This window comes from Brienomyrus brachyistius, chromosome 15 (assembly GCF_023856365.1).
Source record: "Brienomyrus brachyistius isolate T26 chromosome 15, BBRACH_0.4, whole genome shotgun sequence".
NCBI classification, from domain to species: Eukaryota; Metazoa; Chordata; class Actinopteri; order Osteoglossiformes; family Mormyridae; genus Brienomyrus; species Brienomyrus brachyistius.
This window is the reverse complement of record NC_064547.1, coordinates 22,920,392-22,937,043: the sequence shown is the minus strand read 5'-3', so window position 1 is coordinate 22,937,043 and position 16,652 is coordinate 22,920,392. Positions and strand designations below refer to the sequence as shown.

The 16,652-nt window shown below is 46.0% G+C and overlaps 1 protein-coding gene across 1 annotated transcript in view; it reads right to left on the bottom strand.

Moving 5' to 3' along the window:
• acbd6 (acyl-CoA binding domain containing 6) overlaps window positions 1–16,652 on the bottom strand; it is a 28,746-nt gene extending 12,094 nt beyond the window's left edge. Inside the window, exons 1-6 of the mRNA XM_048976845.1 lie at window positions 16,196–16,652; window positions 14,220–14,284; window positions 11,345–11,441; window positions 8,542–8,624; window positions 5,549–5,654; window positions 495–584 (exon numbers count right to left, since the gene is read on the bottom strand). Of these exons, the coding sequence (XP_048832802.1) occupies window positions 495–584; window positions 5,549–5,654; window positions 8,542–8,624; window positions 11,345–11,441; window positions 14,220–14,284; window positions 16,196–16,471 (717 nt within the window). The 5' untranslated portion in view covers window positions 16,472–16,652. The remainder of the gene's footprint in view (window positions 1–494; window positions 585–5,548; window positions 5,655–8,541; window positions 8,625–11,344; window positions 11,442–14,219; window positions 14,285–16,195) is intronic.

Sequence of the window (16,652 nt, the reverse complement as noted above, 5' to 3'; positions counted from 1 at the left end):
ATGCACACAATTTGCCTGATTACTTCCAATTGATTCGTCGTACTCCGAAACAGCAAAGCACAGCTACGGCTCTGTAACCCGCAGTATTCACCCCCCCCCACCCCCCCGTTCGGCCAGATTTAGATACAGCCGAATCCTCCTGTAAACCTGAGAGGCAGGATTGACCTGCTTCACGATCTCACTGAGAGGGACGAGACTCATCAATAACCAACAACAACAAATACTTTCCCCATAAGACAATATTTCAATAGAAACACACAGCGCTTACTGACCTCATACAGGAACCATAAACACATTTCCCATTGCTGGGCTAACAGAGGTAGAACCTGGGATGGACCGTTACAAAAGTCATTCCAGTAACGCCTTTCATTGTTTCAAGAAGTAGCTAATACATCGGTAGTGCAGGCAAAACAATCCAATCATACGTACGGCGCCGCCCCACTGGAAGCACTGGACCTTTAACCTTTGACCCCAGTGGAGAGTGTATGACTCACCTGGCTGTTGATGTCTGCGTTGTTCTTCAGGAGGACGGCCACCAGCTCTTTGTGTCCCCGATCGCAGGCCCAGTGCAGCAGGGCCCGGCCCTGAAAGAAGCCCAGAGGACACTCGTTACATTAAATCACATTTAACGGCCAAACTGAAAGGCTGCAGCTCATTGTTATTAAAAACGTACACAGATTTGTGTGTAAAATGTTACATTTATAAAATGCCGTGATTTACGAACACCTGTATTTCAATAGGATCTGGTAATTATGCATTTTTGGGAATAACACTGAATTTGTCCAAACCATATAAAATTTGCGGCGCACATTTGACTTCGTGCCACGATCCCCATTCTTCTTAGAAACACTGTAAGCTCCGATACGGCCGGACTTGGCCCAGGTTCGGCACTGTGCTGAATTTACTGGTCTGACCTGGAGAGCCAGGCCAGCGGGGGTCAGCGGGCCTGACAGAGGGCCCCCCCCCCGGTGAGGCACGGGACTCCCGCTCGCTCCTCACCTCCAGCAGATCAATTTGCTGCCTCCCCATTATGCAGAACTCCATAAAGTTTACTTCACAATAGATTCCTGCTTAAGAAACAATAAATTATGCGCATCAATTTATAACGTAGGGGCCTCTGGATCGCAGATGTATAACGGAGTGGTGACAGAGGGAAACGCTCTGCTGTGCATCCGCGGGCCGCTGCTCTGCCGCTTTCCGAGGGGTCCGAGAGACTCACGGCAGACCCCCTCACCCTGATTGATGGAACGTTACCCTGGCCTCCCGCATGCAGATCCTCCACTCCGCAGCTTAAAAATCCACCAACCAGGCACATAATTTTTCACTCGGTTCCAATTACGTAAAGCCAACTGCTTAAGCTCAGTTCTACAGCTTAAATTGTATCGATCGGCTGTGCTGCATGTTCAGATTGATACGGATCGCAGGTCCCTTCTTTACTCAAGGTGGTCCGTCATATTTTCATCACTGAAAATATCCCTCATCATTGGACCTGCAAGGATTTTATATGTGAAACACAAAGCTGGAGTATTAAGATGTGAGGATAATGTTCAAAGAAAACACGCACACACAAACCTGTACTCATATCTTTGTGGGGACCAACCATTCATTTCTATGGGCAAAACCCTAATCCCAACAATGAAAACCTACCCAGCCCTAAGTCTTTTGACATTTTCACTTTTTCGATTGCGGTCACAGATTTTTATAAAACTGAATTTCCCCTTATGGGGACCAAAAGAATGGTTCCCACAACATCAAAATAACCAAATGTCCCCACAATGTATATCTGGCACACACACACACACACACACACACAGCTCTATTAAACATGCTATTTTTGTTTTGTTGTCCTTTCTGTTACGTACCCTGTGTCAGGACAGCTGTTGGTCTCCATTACTAATATAGGATAAGCAGTTATTAAACATGGATGGATGGGATTTTTATTGCATTAGTACTGATACAGTTAAAATGAAATGAAAATGGAAGTTGAGACCAGAGGTTTTCAGCCTGGGATCTATGAAGCAGCTGTAGGGGAGACTGTAAAGATGCTTCAGAAATCAACCAACTGCGGGTATTAACAGCCGGTGTAAGATACCAGAGGGGACCCCCCCGTCTGGTAGGGGGTCCCCAGCTGGTCTGTTTTTGATAAGAACTGCTGCAGTGTCCTGCTTCAGCCCAGCATCCCCGACTGACTGTCCCAGGTTCTGCCCCCTGCACCACGCCTTGCACTACAGAGTGCGCACCGTCAAACCGGGAACGGCAAATGAAACAGGAAAAGGTGAATAAAATAGAAATACGGTTAAAAGTTGCCGTTTGGCAGGGACTGCGGCGCCTTTTAATGTTTTCTCAGATGGAAAGAGTGGAAACGGTCCCTGGAAGGGAGCCCGAAGATCTCAGCCTCCTCGCAGCCTTTTTGCAATCGAATTGCCAGGAAAGCGGGGCTCTTAAAAGCCCCCACCCTCCCCCCGGCCAGGGTGCCGCAGGGGATTAGCAGCTTCAAGGCGGCGCTGACGAGTGGCTGGCGTGCGGGGGACACGTCACCCTCGTCCCCAGGCTTCAGGGAGACGGGGCCTATTGGTCAAATTGGCACTAATTGACAGGAAGATTCTGCCAGGGGAGAAAAGTGCACAAAGACAGACAGGAGCAGAGCGAAGAGGCTCCAAGATATGGGGTGTCAGTGCGCTACACAGGGGTGTCCCTGCAGGCCGGTGGGAATCACACCCTCAACCAGGGAACCCAACTTGCCCATTACGAAGGGCACAGAACCAACTACCAACCGATCATAAGCTAAACCATCATTACTCTGCATGCTGTGTTTCACCTGGACTTTTAAATATGCCAAGATTTCAACAGTAATATTAGCTATTTAAGGCAGGAATAAAGGTCTCTGAGTGTGTGTAGCTAGAGATCAATCTTTAATCCGACCCGATGCCCCCACATGGATGGCTGAAGGTGGGTCTGCTGATATCCCCGCCCGATTTCCTTAGCTCCCCCCCCCATCCCCCCCGGTCCCATCTCCTCAGCACCGTCCCCCCCCCCCCCACCCCGCAAGTGCTGGCAGCCAGGAACGCCTTGATCTATTATTATCCTTATGATGGTTTTCCCGTTTCACTCAGGGCGAACTGTACGGTAGCGGTTAACGCGTTTGGCCTCGAGAGTGAGTGTGTCACCCCCAGGGGTCAAGGGTCACACAGAAACTCACATCAAGCAGAACTGAAGCCTAAATCGGGCCACTGATCAAAACATCTACTCAGCCCCCCTGCGCTAGACAGTCCAGCTAGCTATATGGTAAGCCTTATACGTCACTCAATGATATACACGATGTTGACTTTTCGGTCCCAAAAGGCTTTGAGGTTCATTGCCCGCAGTAATTCATTCACTTAGGATTTACACAGGTGATCTCCATATGATATAAAGAACCTGCCTACAGGGTCCATGTGTCCAAGGAGGACCACTGAGGTCATTAGCTCACTGCCGGGAGATTTATTAAGCGGTACCATCGCGACTCATGTGAAGATGCTGCTTGGATGAACATGCAGACACCACTCTTAAGAAGACCGTCTCTTTTACTGTGATGTGACATGGTAGCCAACCAACGTCTAGGTAAATGAAGACCAACATTAAAGTTCTAATGGGGGCTGACCTGTACATAAGGTCTGCATGCCTGCATCACTCCCCTCGTCGAGCTGAGGAGACATTTCTCCGAGTCCGTCAATCTTTCATGACCTCACGCTGAAGCAAACGGTGGCTTCTCCAGAAAGCAAGTCTAAACAATCACAGGAAATCGCACAAAAAGTAGCGAACATCCAGATACTGGTGAATCCTAAGTCCAGGAGATCCCTTTATCGCACCCTACACTAGAAACACTTACATTTACCAATTTATGACAGAGATTATTAGCTGAAATCCATTTGTTGTTTAGTTCCAGATTATTTACTACAGAGATGTGTGAACGTGAGTTATTAAAAGGTGCTAAAAATCGATTTTTACCTGAACACGGACCACAACCAATATCCCCTTGAATTTTTTGGTGAAATAAAACGTCTTTGAAACATCTTGACTGACTGTTATATTGATATAAAACATAAATTACCTCTAGGGCAACAAACTGTTCTCTTGCTTCCTACAGTTAACTGGAGATTGTCTGTTTGTTTGAGTAACAGATCACAGAAGGCACGGGGTAACAGTCACGCCCATCGCCAGTGCGGTTTGAGTAACAGATCACAGAAGGCACAGGGTAGCAGTCACGCCCATCGCCAGTGCGGTTTGAGTAACAGATCACAGAAGGCACGGGGTAGCAGTCACGCCCATCGCCAGTGCGGTTTGAGTAACAGATCACAGAAGGCACGGGGTAGCAGTCACGCCCATCGCCAGTGCGGTTTGAGTAACAGATCACAGAAGGCACGGGGTAACAGTCACGCCCATCGCCAGTGCGGTTAAGCACATGGTACCGATCAACTAACTGCAGGCTCCCTCAAAATCAACACCCATGCAGGAGTCCAGAAAAACATTTTACAGTTGAAAGAGTGTCTTTAATGGCGAAACAGAAAACTGGCCTGGGTGACAGATGGGGAAGGAAAAACAGAGTGTTCAATAGATACAGATTCACCTTCTAGAAGGATATCGACCCAAAACCATCTGAAGAGACACTGGAGCAGTAAAGCCCGGATTTTACTATGGATCAGTACCTGCCGACGATCACTGCTCAGTCAGGGTGAATTACGCTGGGTGTTTTTTTTCTGACAAACACATTTCGTTTTTATTTTCCCTTAAGTGTTACTTCACTGTAAATCATGTCTCATCAAGTGTTGAGTATTTAAATAGCCTTTTAAATGCATTAAACTTCAAGTTGTGACATAAACAGCCCAATGGGGGGGGCGTACTTGATATGGGAACTTGATGTACCTGGGATTTTTAGATGTTTTATATGGTTCAAGGACACCTGAGGGGGGTCTCTCCTGTCACTTGAACCGACGACCTCTTACACGCTCAGTTGGGCTGCACACGCACTAAGCATTATTGGTTTGCCCTACTCAGGAACGCGGTGGCAGGCTGCCCTGTCACACACGGCCTGAACACACAGAAGAGAGGCACTGTTAGCGTGGATACAATGGCCCAACGCTGACAGAAATCCAGTCAAAGGTTCACTTCCGCCCTCTGATGGCCAGACCACTGCACTGCACCGGTCTATAACAAAACTGAAGCCACACTGTCAGCCTTTGTCTCTATTCTAGCTACACCAGCTGGCCAGTCAACAAACGAATGGTTTGATTAAACAGAGAGTGAAAACTGCATGTTGTGGAGCCCAAGACATGTTTTTGGAAATGAGGCATCAAAGGTGTAGACTTCAACAACCACAGCAGCTACTAAAAATGGATCTTCTGTACAAAGCTGATCCTTTACTGGCTATACCCTGATATTAAGAACACAATTGTCTTAATTTTATCCTTCATTAATTGATGAATGTTCACAAATATGACTTGTGTAACGCTGTTATCTAGAGCACTGCAGCATGGAGCATTCTGGACAGCCGGGACATTTTTGCACCCACTTCTTCATCCTTGGCGTTGACGTCCACCGCGTTGGATGTGAGTGCCCCAGTGACGTGCTGGATGTTGTTCTCCCTGCAGTAATCAAATATGTTCTTGTCTTCCTCCCTTGGGGGAGAAATTCAAGAAAAAGACAGAGAACGTTAAACAGAAATGCTACAGGTCATGTGACACCGGTCCTTCCTGGTTAGGAGGATAACAACAGCCCAGTTACACATCTGGAGTGTAAAACGTCCCATTCATGCCGGAGAAAGGCACACTGTACTGTCATGCCAGGGTGTGCGGGACCCAGGGATGCTGCGTGCGGTTGGCAAAGACATATGCAAGAGTATAATACACTAAGTGCAGCGTACAGAAACATTCACTGTTAATGAAACCTGGCACACTGTACATATGCAGAGTTTGGGCGCTGAAGTTGGGGATGCCCTACATCCATACCGGTGCCTCGGAGCGCATGCCCCCCCCTGACAGCTTCTGCATCATGTCCTCTCTGAGGTTGGGGATGCCCTACATCCATACTGGTGCCCCGGAGCGCATGCCCCTCCCCCGACAGCTTCTGCATCATGTCCTCCCAGCAGAGTACAGGCTGTACAGGTGAGTAGGATGGGAATGTGCTCTGTGTGTCAGAAGAGCCCAAGAGGAACCGTCTCCTCCGCCGCCGCCCCCCACATGTCCCTGGGGAGCCAGCCCCATGCCACACAAGCTCTAATTATATTCTGACTGTAGTCACCTCTTGGCACTGGGGGGTGGACCAGACAGGGAGAAAAGGGGGGAGGTCTTATTTAGAAAAGCCTAAGTGTATGCCCCCCCCCAGCCAACCAACCAACCCGGCTCAGGCTGACAGGACACTGGCCAACACCTGAGCCCATGAGTGGGTGTAGAATGTAATAGAATTGGGATAGTTCATTCATCCCAGAGTCAGAATTGGGTATTTTTCACACATTTCCCATCCTGCTCTCCATGAGAGACACAGTCAGGCATATATACGGGTGACAGCGAGTTTTGGGGTCATGAAACAGCTCAGCCAGTATCCCTGGAGCAGGTGGGCTTAAGGGCCTCACTGAAAGGCCCGAAAGCGATATGATTACTCCACCCGCTATGGGATTTGAACCTATGACCTTCCGGGCATTCACAGGGATCCCTAACACTCTTACTGCATGGTGCCCCACACACACACACAAGTTGGTCTACCTATCTAAATGGGGACCGTCCATTCACTTTTATGGGAAAAACCTTAATCCCGATCAGGACACCCTTAACCCCAACCCAGCCGTAACCTTAACCATAAGTAACCAACCAAAATACCAGACTTTTGGCACTTTTACTTCTTTGATTGCATCCACAGATTTTTATAAATCTGAGATTATCCAAATGGGGACCTGAGGGAGTGTCTGCAAAAGTAAGGAAGGTTCAGGTTTTACCGCACTTTGGGGACATTTTGGTCCCCAAATGTGATCTATGCAAAACCACAAACACACACACAAACACACACTGCAGGTACGACACTCTGGGTTATCATTAAGGTCTGAAAGCTTCATGGTGGTACCCTGGACATCAGGACAGATCACCACATCTCTTCTGCTTTCCTTAATAGTTCTGCTCATTAGATCGATGTCGTCCACGTAACGAGCGCTCTCTGAACAACGCATGCCCCCTCCCCCTGTGACGTGTGACGACCCTGCCACGTCGGCGTCATCCGTCTTCTGGAACAACTAATCGAAGGCAGAGCTCATCACTCAGGCCGCGGTCACGCGTATGGCTCCGCCCACCTCAGGCGGGCCGGTCAGCTGACAGACAGGGCCGCGATTAATGCGAAGGCTAACGAATGGCACCTGCCACTGCCATGCAGCATCCTGGGAAGGTCACTTGGCACTCCATCGCCCTGACCTACTGCACAAGCACTGGGGCACGCTGGTGTTTTGGGGTACGTTTTAGGTACATTAACCTGAATCAACAGCATGCGAGACTCCTGATGCTATGCAGAAACATTTGTCCTCGGAATAGAATCCCTCAGAGGAGTTTAAAGAAAAGACTGACATTAGTACTTAAATACTAAAGGTGTGTGAACTGTAGGATTATGTTGTATTTTAAAAGTGGTATAACAGCACCATTATCTGACATTCTGAGCTTAGGGCAGGTTCTTTGGACCTAGAACACGGTTGACATCTTCCTTTATTATGGGGCCTAATCCACTGGCCTCTGAGTCATAGTCCCTGAATTACAACCCAAATGCAATCCACCACCATGTCTTCTGCTGGTGGGGGGGGTTATTCTTCTCCAGCTGAACACAAGACCACATTGGTTTTGACAAACACTCAGTCTGGGCCGCAATCACTCTCATACGTGGCACGCATCTCCACAACTTCTCCAGGCACGACAGGTCAAATAAAATGACCACCTCTCTTCAACTGAACACCACACGTTGCAGCCTCTTCAGCTGTGCAGCCAAGGTAAGCACAGCAAAGACTAGACCTCCATGCTTTGTTCTGGGAGAACCGTAGTCCCTCGGCCCACACTGATATATATTCTATACATATCCTTAGCGGAACAATAAATGAGCAATTATACTTCCAAAGCCAGGTGCTCAACAGATGATTTTCTTTTTTTTTCTTAATGGAGGAGGACTCTCCATATCAAGCGGAAAATTGAAATTCAGTGAACCAGTCAGGCAGGCGGGTAGGCAGGGCCCGGGAAGGGCGGCATGCCAGAATGGAACGGCGAGCACGCGCTAATTGCTTTGCCGACATTCCCAGAAGGCAGCGGGACTCCCTTGTTCAAACTGGCTTGGATTCATTTGATCCAGGAGGTACAAAAAATAAAACCCACATCGTATCTGTAATTTTAAAGATAGATTCTACAGGTAAATCTGCAATAAATAAATGAATCGGACAATAACAGAGACCCACACACAAGCTCGGGGAGGCAGCTGCCCAGTGGCGCCATGATCGGAGGGAAGCCAGGCTTGTGTCACGCTGTGACGTCGCTGCACAGTCACCTGATCGTCTCCTCCTGGTACAGCGAGCTGACCGCTGGGCCCCCAAATCCCATCCTGGGCTCCTTTCCCCTCCTGTCCAGAACCTAGGGCAGAGAAAAGGTGCAACTAGGAGGTTGGCGTTCATCACCCCCTCCCCCCTGAAGTGTCCAGGTGGATAAGCGCCCCGGATAAAAAGCGCCTTCTCTCCCAAACAAACCCCCCAGCCCCGAACCTGACAGCCAAGGGACATAAGCATGACCCCACATGCTTCCAGCATGTGAAACCGCTGCAGCAAGGTAATAAAACTCTGTATGTACAATAAAGCACATCAGCCAAAAGGAAAGCATGGTGGCTAATCTAACAATACAGGCTGAAGTGTGCAGACATTCAGTGTCAACCAGGACAGAGAGGACGTGCCTGGCAATTCAGTTTGCATTCATCCCACTCCATTACAAATAGTGCGATATGTATTAAACCATATCCACATTTTTCTCTCGCTGTTTTCCACCCAAAATCACTAAGACTCAACATAATGAAGTGTATATCAATATAACGCAGCTCTTTCCGATGCACTTTTCATAAACATCTATGAGTTTAAAATGCGATGACCGCTCACTATTCATAACACGGCCCTTTTCTGAGAGGGAAAGAGAATCAATTTCCTTTGTGCACCAGTTTGGGAGTTACGTACATGGATAATACTCAGTGGCTCCATTCTGTAAATGAAGGATTGCAGTATTCCCTCGACTTTTTCTGCGGTCATCGCAAATATTTCCCTTTTTAACAAGTTTTACAATCACACACACTCTTGCATTAATATGCCCCTCTCCCGTTTCCTTTAGCCACGAAAGGACGGCGGAAACCGTCGCGTTTTCAAAGCGGGGGGAAGCTGACGATTCGAGTACTTTTTGAAGTGTAATTCTCTTTTCTATAGGGCACTTTGTGTTATTGAAGCAGTGCGTGGCGGCCAGCAACACGGGAGGCCGGCTGGGCGGCCCATTATTCCCACGTCCGCTCCTTAACCGCGTTTCCCCACACAGTGACGGGCTTTGTTTACGCTGACGCATGATTCTATTTGTTTTTATTCTTTTAAAACCGAGGCGTCCACTGGCTGCTTGATAGGCACTGACAGGTGCATTGTGGGATACCCTGGAGGCCAGGGACCGACTGGAGACACCCGATCTGACAGGCTTTTATACCGCGGATACCAACTTCACTCTTATTCATGGCAAGGACGCGAGCCCCCCCAAACAATAACCCCATAAAAAAATTCTGTATCTCCATCATGTACCTTCTGTCAGTTAAAACGACACACTAAAGATCAGGGGACGCTGAATCATATTCCTCTGCTGGCCATCCTAATACACTGCTGTAAACTCAAATGTGTGCCAATCAAACCGATATTAAAGGATTTAAAATTGAAAGATAACATTATAACATTATAACATCGGAGCAGAAGACTATTACTTAAATAGTGTCTTTTATATTTTAACCTCAATACTACTAAATAAGTAAATAATAAAACTATTGTGTAATAAGCCTACTTTAAAGGTTAATCGAACGGAGGATATATTGTAATTTAACGTGATTTATTTTACTTGCTATGTGCTTTTACCCAAAGCAACTTACATTTTATATCCATGTATAGGGCAGGATATTTTACAGCAGGATTCGGTCACTACTGGAGTCAGCATAGAGCTCAGGAATCGTACGTATCGTTCTGTGCATTTCCATCACTGCTCACTGCATTCAGACAATCTCAATATGGCATGTCCCTGCAGGTTTTTTTTTATTAATCCATTTAATGTTCTTTACCATTTAATGCCATATTCATGCATAGTTTTAAAAACGTCCTTTGAAATGTCAGGTTTGCTCCTTTGCTGTGTTGCTTCTTCCATTACACTCCGAATTCCGAGCGTCCCAGCGGAGGGGGGTTCCTGCCAGCTGCGGGAAGATCTGCCATTGTAATTGTGTCTCATTTAGCGAATGACAGACTCCCCGGCCGCCCTGCTCCCAAGCACGCATGTGCTCCCTGACGCGCGTCGCGAGCCCCAACCCCAAACCCATCGCCTCCACAGGCAGGCGCCCCACTCTTAAGACACTGTCTGCTGATCGTCTGATTATCCGGTTCCCCTCTGGTCGGACCACAGTTTCAAGTTTCATTTGTTACATGCAGTGTATATCAGCGCATTGACACGCCTTTCAGATGCGATCAGAATTGCGCTAAACAGGAAATGTGTAAATACACAGAATAACATAACGGAACCAACATGCAAACATTTTTAAAATGACATATAAAGAGAATTGGGGGGAAAAAAATTATAATCAACAGGTGCTAAAGTAGGACCATCGTGTATTGTGAATTAGAACTAGACTATGTGAAAAATACATAACGATTTTATACGTAACAATCGTGTCGATTCTTCCGTATTTGTGTAGGTGGAAAGCGGTAAGGGATCTTCAGATAACGGCACGGGAAACGCTAATTATATTTGACATGCCCTAATCGGCATGTATGCAGGGAATTACAGTCATTTAGACTCTGAACGTTAACAGGCAGGCTAAAAAAAACAACCGCGTCTGACGCCTGGAAAACCTCGGGGAGACGCCGAAAGACTCTCCGGAGATAACACATGCTAAAATTAAAAATGTGGACGCAAAGACCTCAGTGCTGCTTTGTGTCTCACTGCCCCCTGCTGGTGAGTATGGTAATGTCCCATGTAAAAATGGGTCCCAACTACAAAGCTTTGCTCTAGCAGGGTCTCTTAAATACTTTAATCAGCAGGGCAGTTTTTAGGCAGCACTGCACAAGGAGGCTTCTCACCTTACTGCCGCTGTCCGGGTCCAGCCCCTGCACGCACAGCACATACTCCTGCATGGCCTGAGTCGCACTCATATCCCCGAGCTGCTTCCATGCCTGCCTGCAGGGGGCGACACACAGCGGGCAGGGTGTCACTCTGCTGCCACACTGCAGTCTCACACACAAATGGGATCAAACGCCTATCCCTTCACAACTGGCTTGACAATATTCTGTTATTTCCTCATTTTTATTCATGGCCAAATGTGCTTCATAGGTAGGTATATAGGTCTAGAGACACTAGTAATCTCCAAAGGTAAATTTAGGGTAAGCTTCAAGTTTCGCTATGGAGCATGAGGAATTTCATGTGCCAGTACTAATGACATAGCATGTAGTGTCACCTGATCTGTCCTCACTGACAGAGTAACGCAATCAAAAGTGTAACTTCTAAATTCTCACAGGAAAGCCCCCTGAACGCCATCCAAGCACCACACAATAATACTCATGAAGTGATATTTACTGGATTTCTAAAAAGTTAATATCATTGTCATCCATCCATCCATTTTCCAGTAGCTTATCCTACTGGGTCCGGAGCCTATCCCGGAAGCAATGGGCACGAGGCAGGGAACAACCCAGGATGGGGGGCCAGCCCATCGCAGGGCACACTCACACACCATTCACTCACACATGCACACCTACGGGCAATTTAGCAAGTCCAATTAGCCTCAGCATGTTTTTGGACTGTGGGGGGAAACCGGAGTAACCGGAGAAAACCCCATGATGACATGGGGAGAACATGCAAACTCTGCACACATGTAACCCAGGCGGAGACTCGAACCCGGGTCCCAGAGGTGTGAGGCAACAGTGCTAACCACTGCACCACCATGCCGCCCCTATATCATTATCATAATAATCAAAATTATAACAAATAAAGGCTTGAAATATCTCGCTTTGCATGTAATGAGTCCATATATATTAGTTTCACCTTTTAAGTCGAATTACTGAAATAAATTAACATTTGCATGATATGCAAATTTTTTGAGTTTCACCTGTAGTAACTGGGCTACTGGTTAGATCATCTCAGCTTTGTGAAATAATCTTCTTAATATTACACGTCTTTCTACAGCAGAAGATGGGTGTGAATCGGAAAGAAACCTGCAGCCCTGATACTGATACGGACTGTATTACAGAAATCCTTTGGATGGATCCTTTAGCTCGCCACCAGCGGTGGAAAGTTCAGGTCCAGAAAGTACAAACCCAGACCAAGATTTTAATGCAACCAACCAGTGGAGTATAAAGAATCACATTCACATAGTACTCAAGTAGTTGATTGGATCAGAACCGGAGTTTGTCACCTCTGGTGGCCACAACCTAAAGTTGGGCACTTACAGATGATACGGTTAAAGTGTGCAGTAAGTTTATGTTCGCACTGTGGCAGATAGGAGTCTGATCCACACTCATTCTCCATGTCTTTAAGTTCCAATAGAATAGATAACTATTCTATAAAAATATTAAATAGATAATAAGTGCTTACTGGAAATGGATTATGGATTAAGTCAGCTGGAAGACGAATTAGGTAACTGTTCCCGCTGGTTACATTTCTCCATGGCGGTCAGTCACACCAAGACCTTCTATCTATCCAACCAACACCTTGGTGACTCACCCGGGGAGCCCGACTGCCGCCCCCCAGTGCGACACATTAGGTAATTCTGCTGGTTAACAGACTATATTACGCTGTCATTTTCAAAGCACTAATAAAATGAATTTGCTTAGGTATTTTCCAAGGAAAAGAAAAATCGACGAGGTAGGTACACAGAGCAAGCATTTAGTTAGGTGAGGGGGCAACAGCACAACTCTCTGCTCACTCTTGTATCCCATCAACACACTCAACCCGCTCACTTAACGCTATTTTACCATTTTTGGTGTCGTGTGGGAATGGGAACAGCAGGCTACCCAATAATCTAACCCCTGGCACCCTAGTGACATTAGCGGTAATTTCTGATACGGCTCCAGTGTGAATGCGAAACCGTAACAGATTACATGTACATTACATGTACCGTGTTCGAGAAGGATGGGGGAGCAGCGTCTCCCCCTTTATTCACTGCACTGACACCCGTTACTTTACCGTCATGGAAGACTGTGTGGGAATGAGAATTTATTACCCACCCTGTGTTGTTTTTACCTGATACATTAACAGGTTCTGTATGTGAAAAGGGGTCACACACCGAGAGACTCACTTCCCACAGCACACCTGCTAAGTTTGACTGAGTCGAATAGACAGTTAGGCTGTGTGCAGTGAAGTTAGGCTCAGTCACACATACAGTTAGGCTGTGTGCAGTAAAGTTAGGCTCAGTCACACATACAGTTAGGCTGTGTGCAGTGAAGTTAGGCTCAGTCACACATACAGTTAGGCTGTGCCATACACATGGTTAGACTGTCAAATGCACAATTAGGCTGTGTGCAGTGCAGTTACACTGAGTCACAAACAGTTAGGCTGTGTGCAGTGCAGTTAGGCTGTTATGCTGCTGAGTGAAGCACTGGAGACGGGCAAACTGTTGAGGACCATCACTGAAAAATAACTAGCCTACATTAATTCATATAATTATTTTATATTAAGTGTCTAGTGTGTAAAAATTTTATTACAACTGTGACGTAAATATCAATTAATGTTTTTTTTTTAATAAAGCATGTGCACATTTCTTTTATACCATGTATTTTGGCTCAAATAATCAATTAGCTGACTGCCTGATCGCATGATGAACTGATTATTAAAATAATAATTTTTTGCAGCTCTATCGAGAAATACACAAAGAAACCTACATGAAATGACTAATTCATTTTGAACACCAAAGCTTTCAATGGCACACAAATGACAGTTAAACACGGTGATAGGAGGACTTACCACTTCTTCTGCCCTTCAAAATCAAAGAATCCTGGCTTCGGTGTATTGCATTTCCCGACCTTTACCTTAAAAAATAGAATAAAATCAACACTATAGACCATTGCAGCAAATAAAAAATTCAAAAGGAAGTTAGATCAATAAACATAATACATAATATTTTACTTGAAATATGAAATAAATTAAAAGGTCATCCAAGATTAAAGCTAAATAGTTCTGAAGAATTTCAAATCATTCTGCTTTACCACAGCTAAACTTCTGCCAGTATTTTCCCGGAGCCACTTTTCCCTTGTCAAAAATTGTCCATCATCATCTTCATCATCATCATGATGATTCTCCTCATGAATGTCACAGTGGCAGCATGCTGAGCAGGTCAGAGCAGACTTCCCTTACCAAGACCACAGACTATCTCATTCTGGGTGATCCCCAGGTGTCCCCAAGACAGCTGGGTTATACAAGCCCTCCAGGGTGTCCTGGGTCTTCCCTGGGACCTCCACCCAGTGGGGGTGCCTGGAACAGCTCCCCTGGGAGCCGACATCCTTATAAGATGGCCGACCCACCTCGGCTGACTCCTCTCGATCTAAGGGAGCAGCTATTTCGAAGTCCCTTTCATTCTCTGAACTCCTCACCCTGTCACGGGACATGAGCGCAGTCACCCTGTGGAGAAACCTCATTTTGACCAGCTGTACTCATGACCTTGTTCTTTAGTTCATTACCCACAGCTCATGACCAAAGGCGAGAGCAAGATAAGCAATTTACCCCTCGCATCACCCGCCCCAGGGCTCCTCAGTCCCTGCCGTCTCTGACCCAACGTGCCTTCCAGTCTCACATTCCCTCTCAGCATCAAGCGATGTGCTTTATCTCCTTCACTAAGGGCAGACTCTTACCCTTCAGTAAACATAATAAATTAAATGTAATAAATGGAACTGTAGGGGACAACTGTCTTTTAAGGTACAGATTAACTCTTTTTTTTGTAATATATAATTACTAATTATTATTTTATTTTTTTTCTTCTGTTTTGCCTTTTTAAATCAGGGAACATTTCTAGGAAAGACACTGTACTAAGCACTTAACTCAGTAGAAATACTCAGCACCAGTAATTCATAGCTCTTTTTTAGTGTATAATTTATATACAACATATACAAAGCAGTCAATTGTCTGACGACAGACAGACAGACAGACAGATGAAAATCAATGATTTTATTACAAAACCAAATAGTCACCGAAACTGCTGTGTCTAAACATGGCACGGATTCCATCCGGAATAGCGTCACTGAGTTACACAACCGTATGAGGCGTCAGACTCGTCAGTTCACCTTTTTGTAAACCCCTTCCACATATTTCACCTGAAATCTTGATCGAAATCAGACAAATACTACTTGGTGGCTGGCCAAAAATGACAATCGCATTAATGCAGGAAGTTGCAGTACTGCAGTACGCATTAATAATGCTGTCACAGAATGGCGTTATTGGACGTTTATTTCTTATGTATTTTTAAACATTGGGATTACCTATATCAGATCTAGCAATTACCTACCTATACATAGACTAACCTATTAACAGTTATATTGTAAAACTATTTTAATGTCAAAGCAGCAAGACACATTGATATCAATACATTTTCTTGGGAATGCTGCCTCCTACAACAAAACGTCAAGTATTCCATACAACTAAAGTTTAAAGGTTGGGAACTATGCCAGAAAAAGCAAATAATAGTTAGACGTTATTCCCAGGTTGCCCAATACAAATTGGAAGAAACAAGAATACGGAGAGTACGTCCCTGTTATAAGCATTAATTTTTTCAAAGTAACGTAACGGTACGTAAGCAAGGCATGTTTAGACTGACAATATTTTAGGGGAATAGCCTACCTATATTTGCGACCGTTAAAAATATTACAGAACTTGGTGATTTAAGGTGAACTGAATGCAGTATGCAAAGAATACGATGCCAGGTGAGCTGACGGCAGTTCCATCCATACCTGCTTGTACCTGGCGTACAGGTACAGTAGCTGATCCCGACTCGCCGTCTGCAAAAGACCCGGTAGCCGATCGGCTGCTGCTTCAAATTCTTCCTCCAGCTCCGTCCCTTCCAACCGATGTCCCAAACCCACAGCCCCACAATCTAGGTCCCTCAGCCCCATGTCAGAATCAGAATCCGATCCCCCTCCGAGCGGCTCCCCAGTGTCGGGCCGAGCTGGATCGGTACCTGAGCCTGTGGCGGAGTCAGGGGAAGACGATGGAGACCGGGAAGCCATGTTCTTAGATTATATTTTCTGTTGTATAGTTAATAACCAAAATTAAATTCCTTTCTGTACTATAATACTGAATTTAGCTGCCTCGAGGTACTGTTCGGTCAGTAATCTGTGAGATATACTTCCTCGTAACACTCCCTACTAGGATCCACTGTAGTCGGAATTTAAACTACAATGGTCCGTC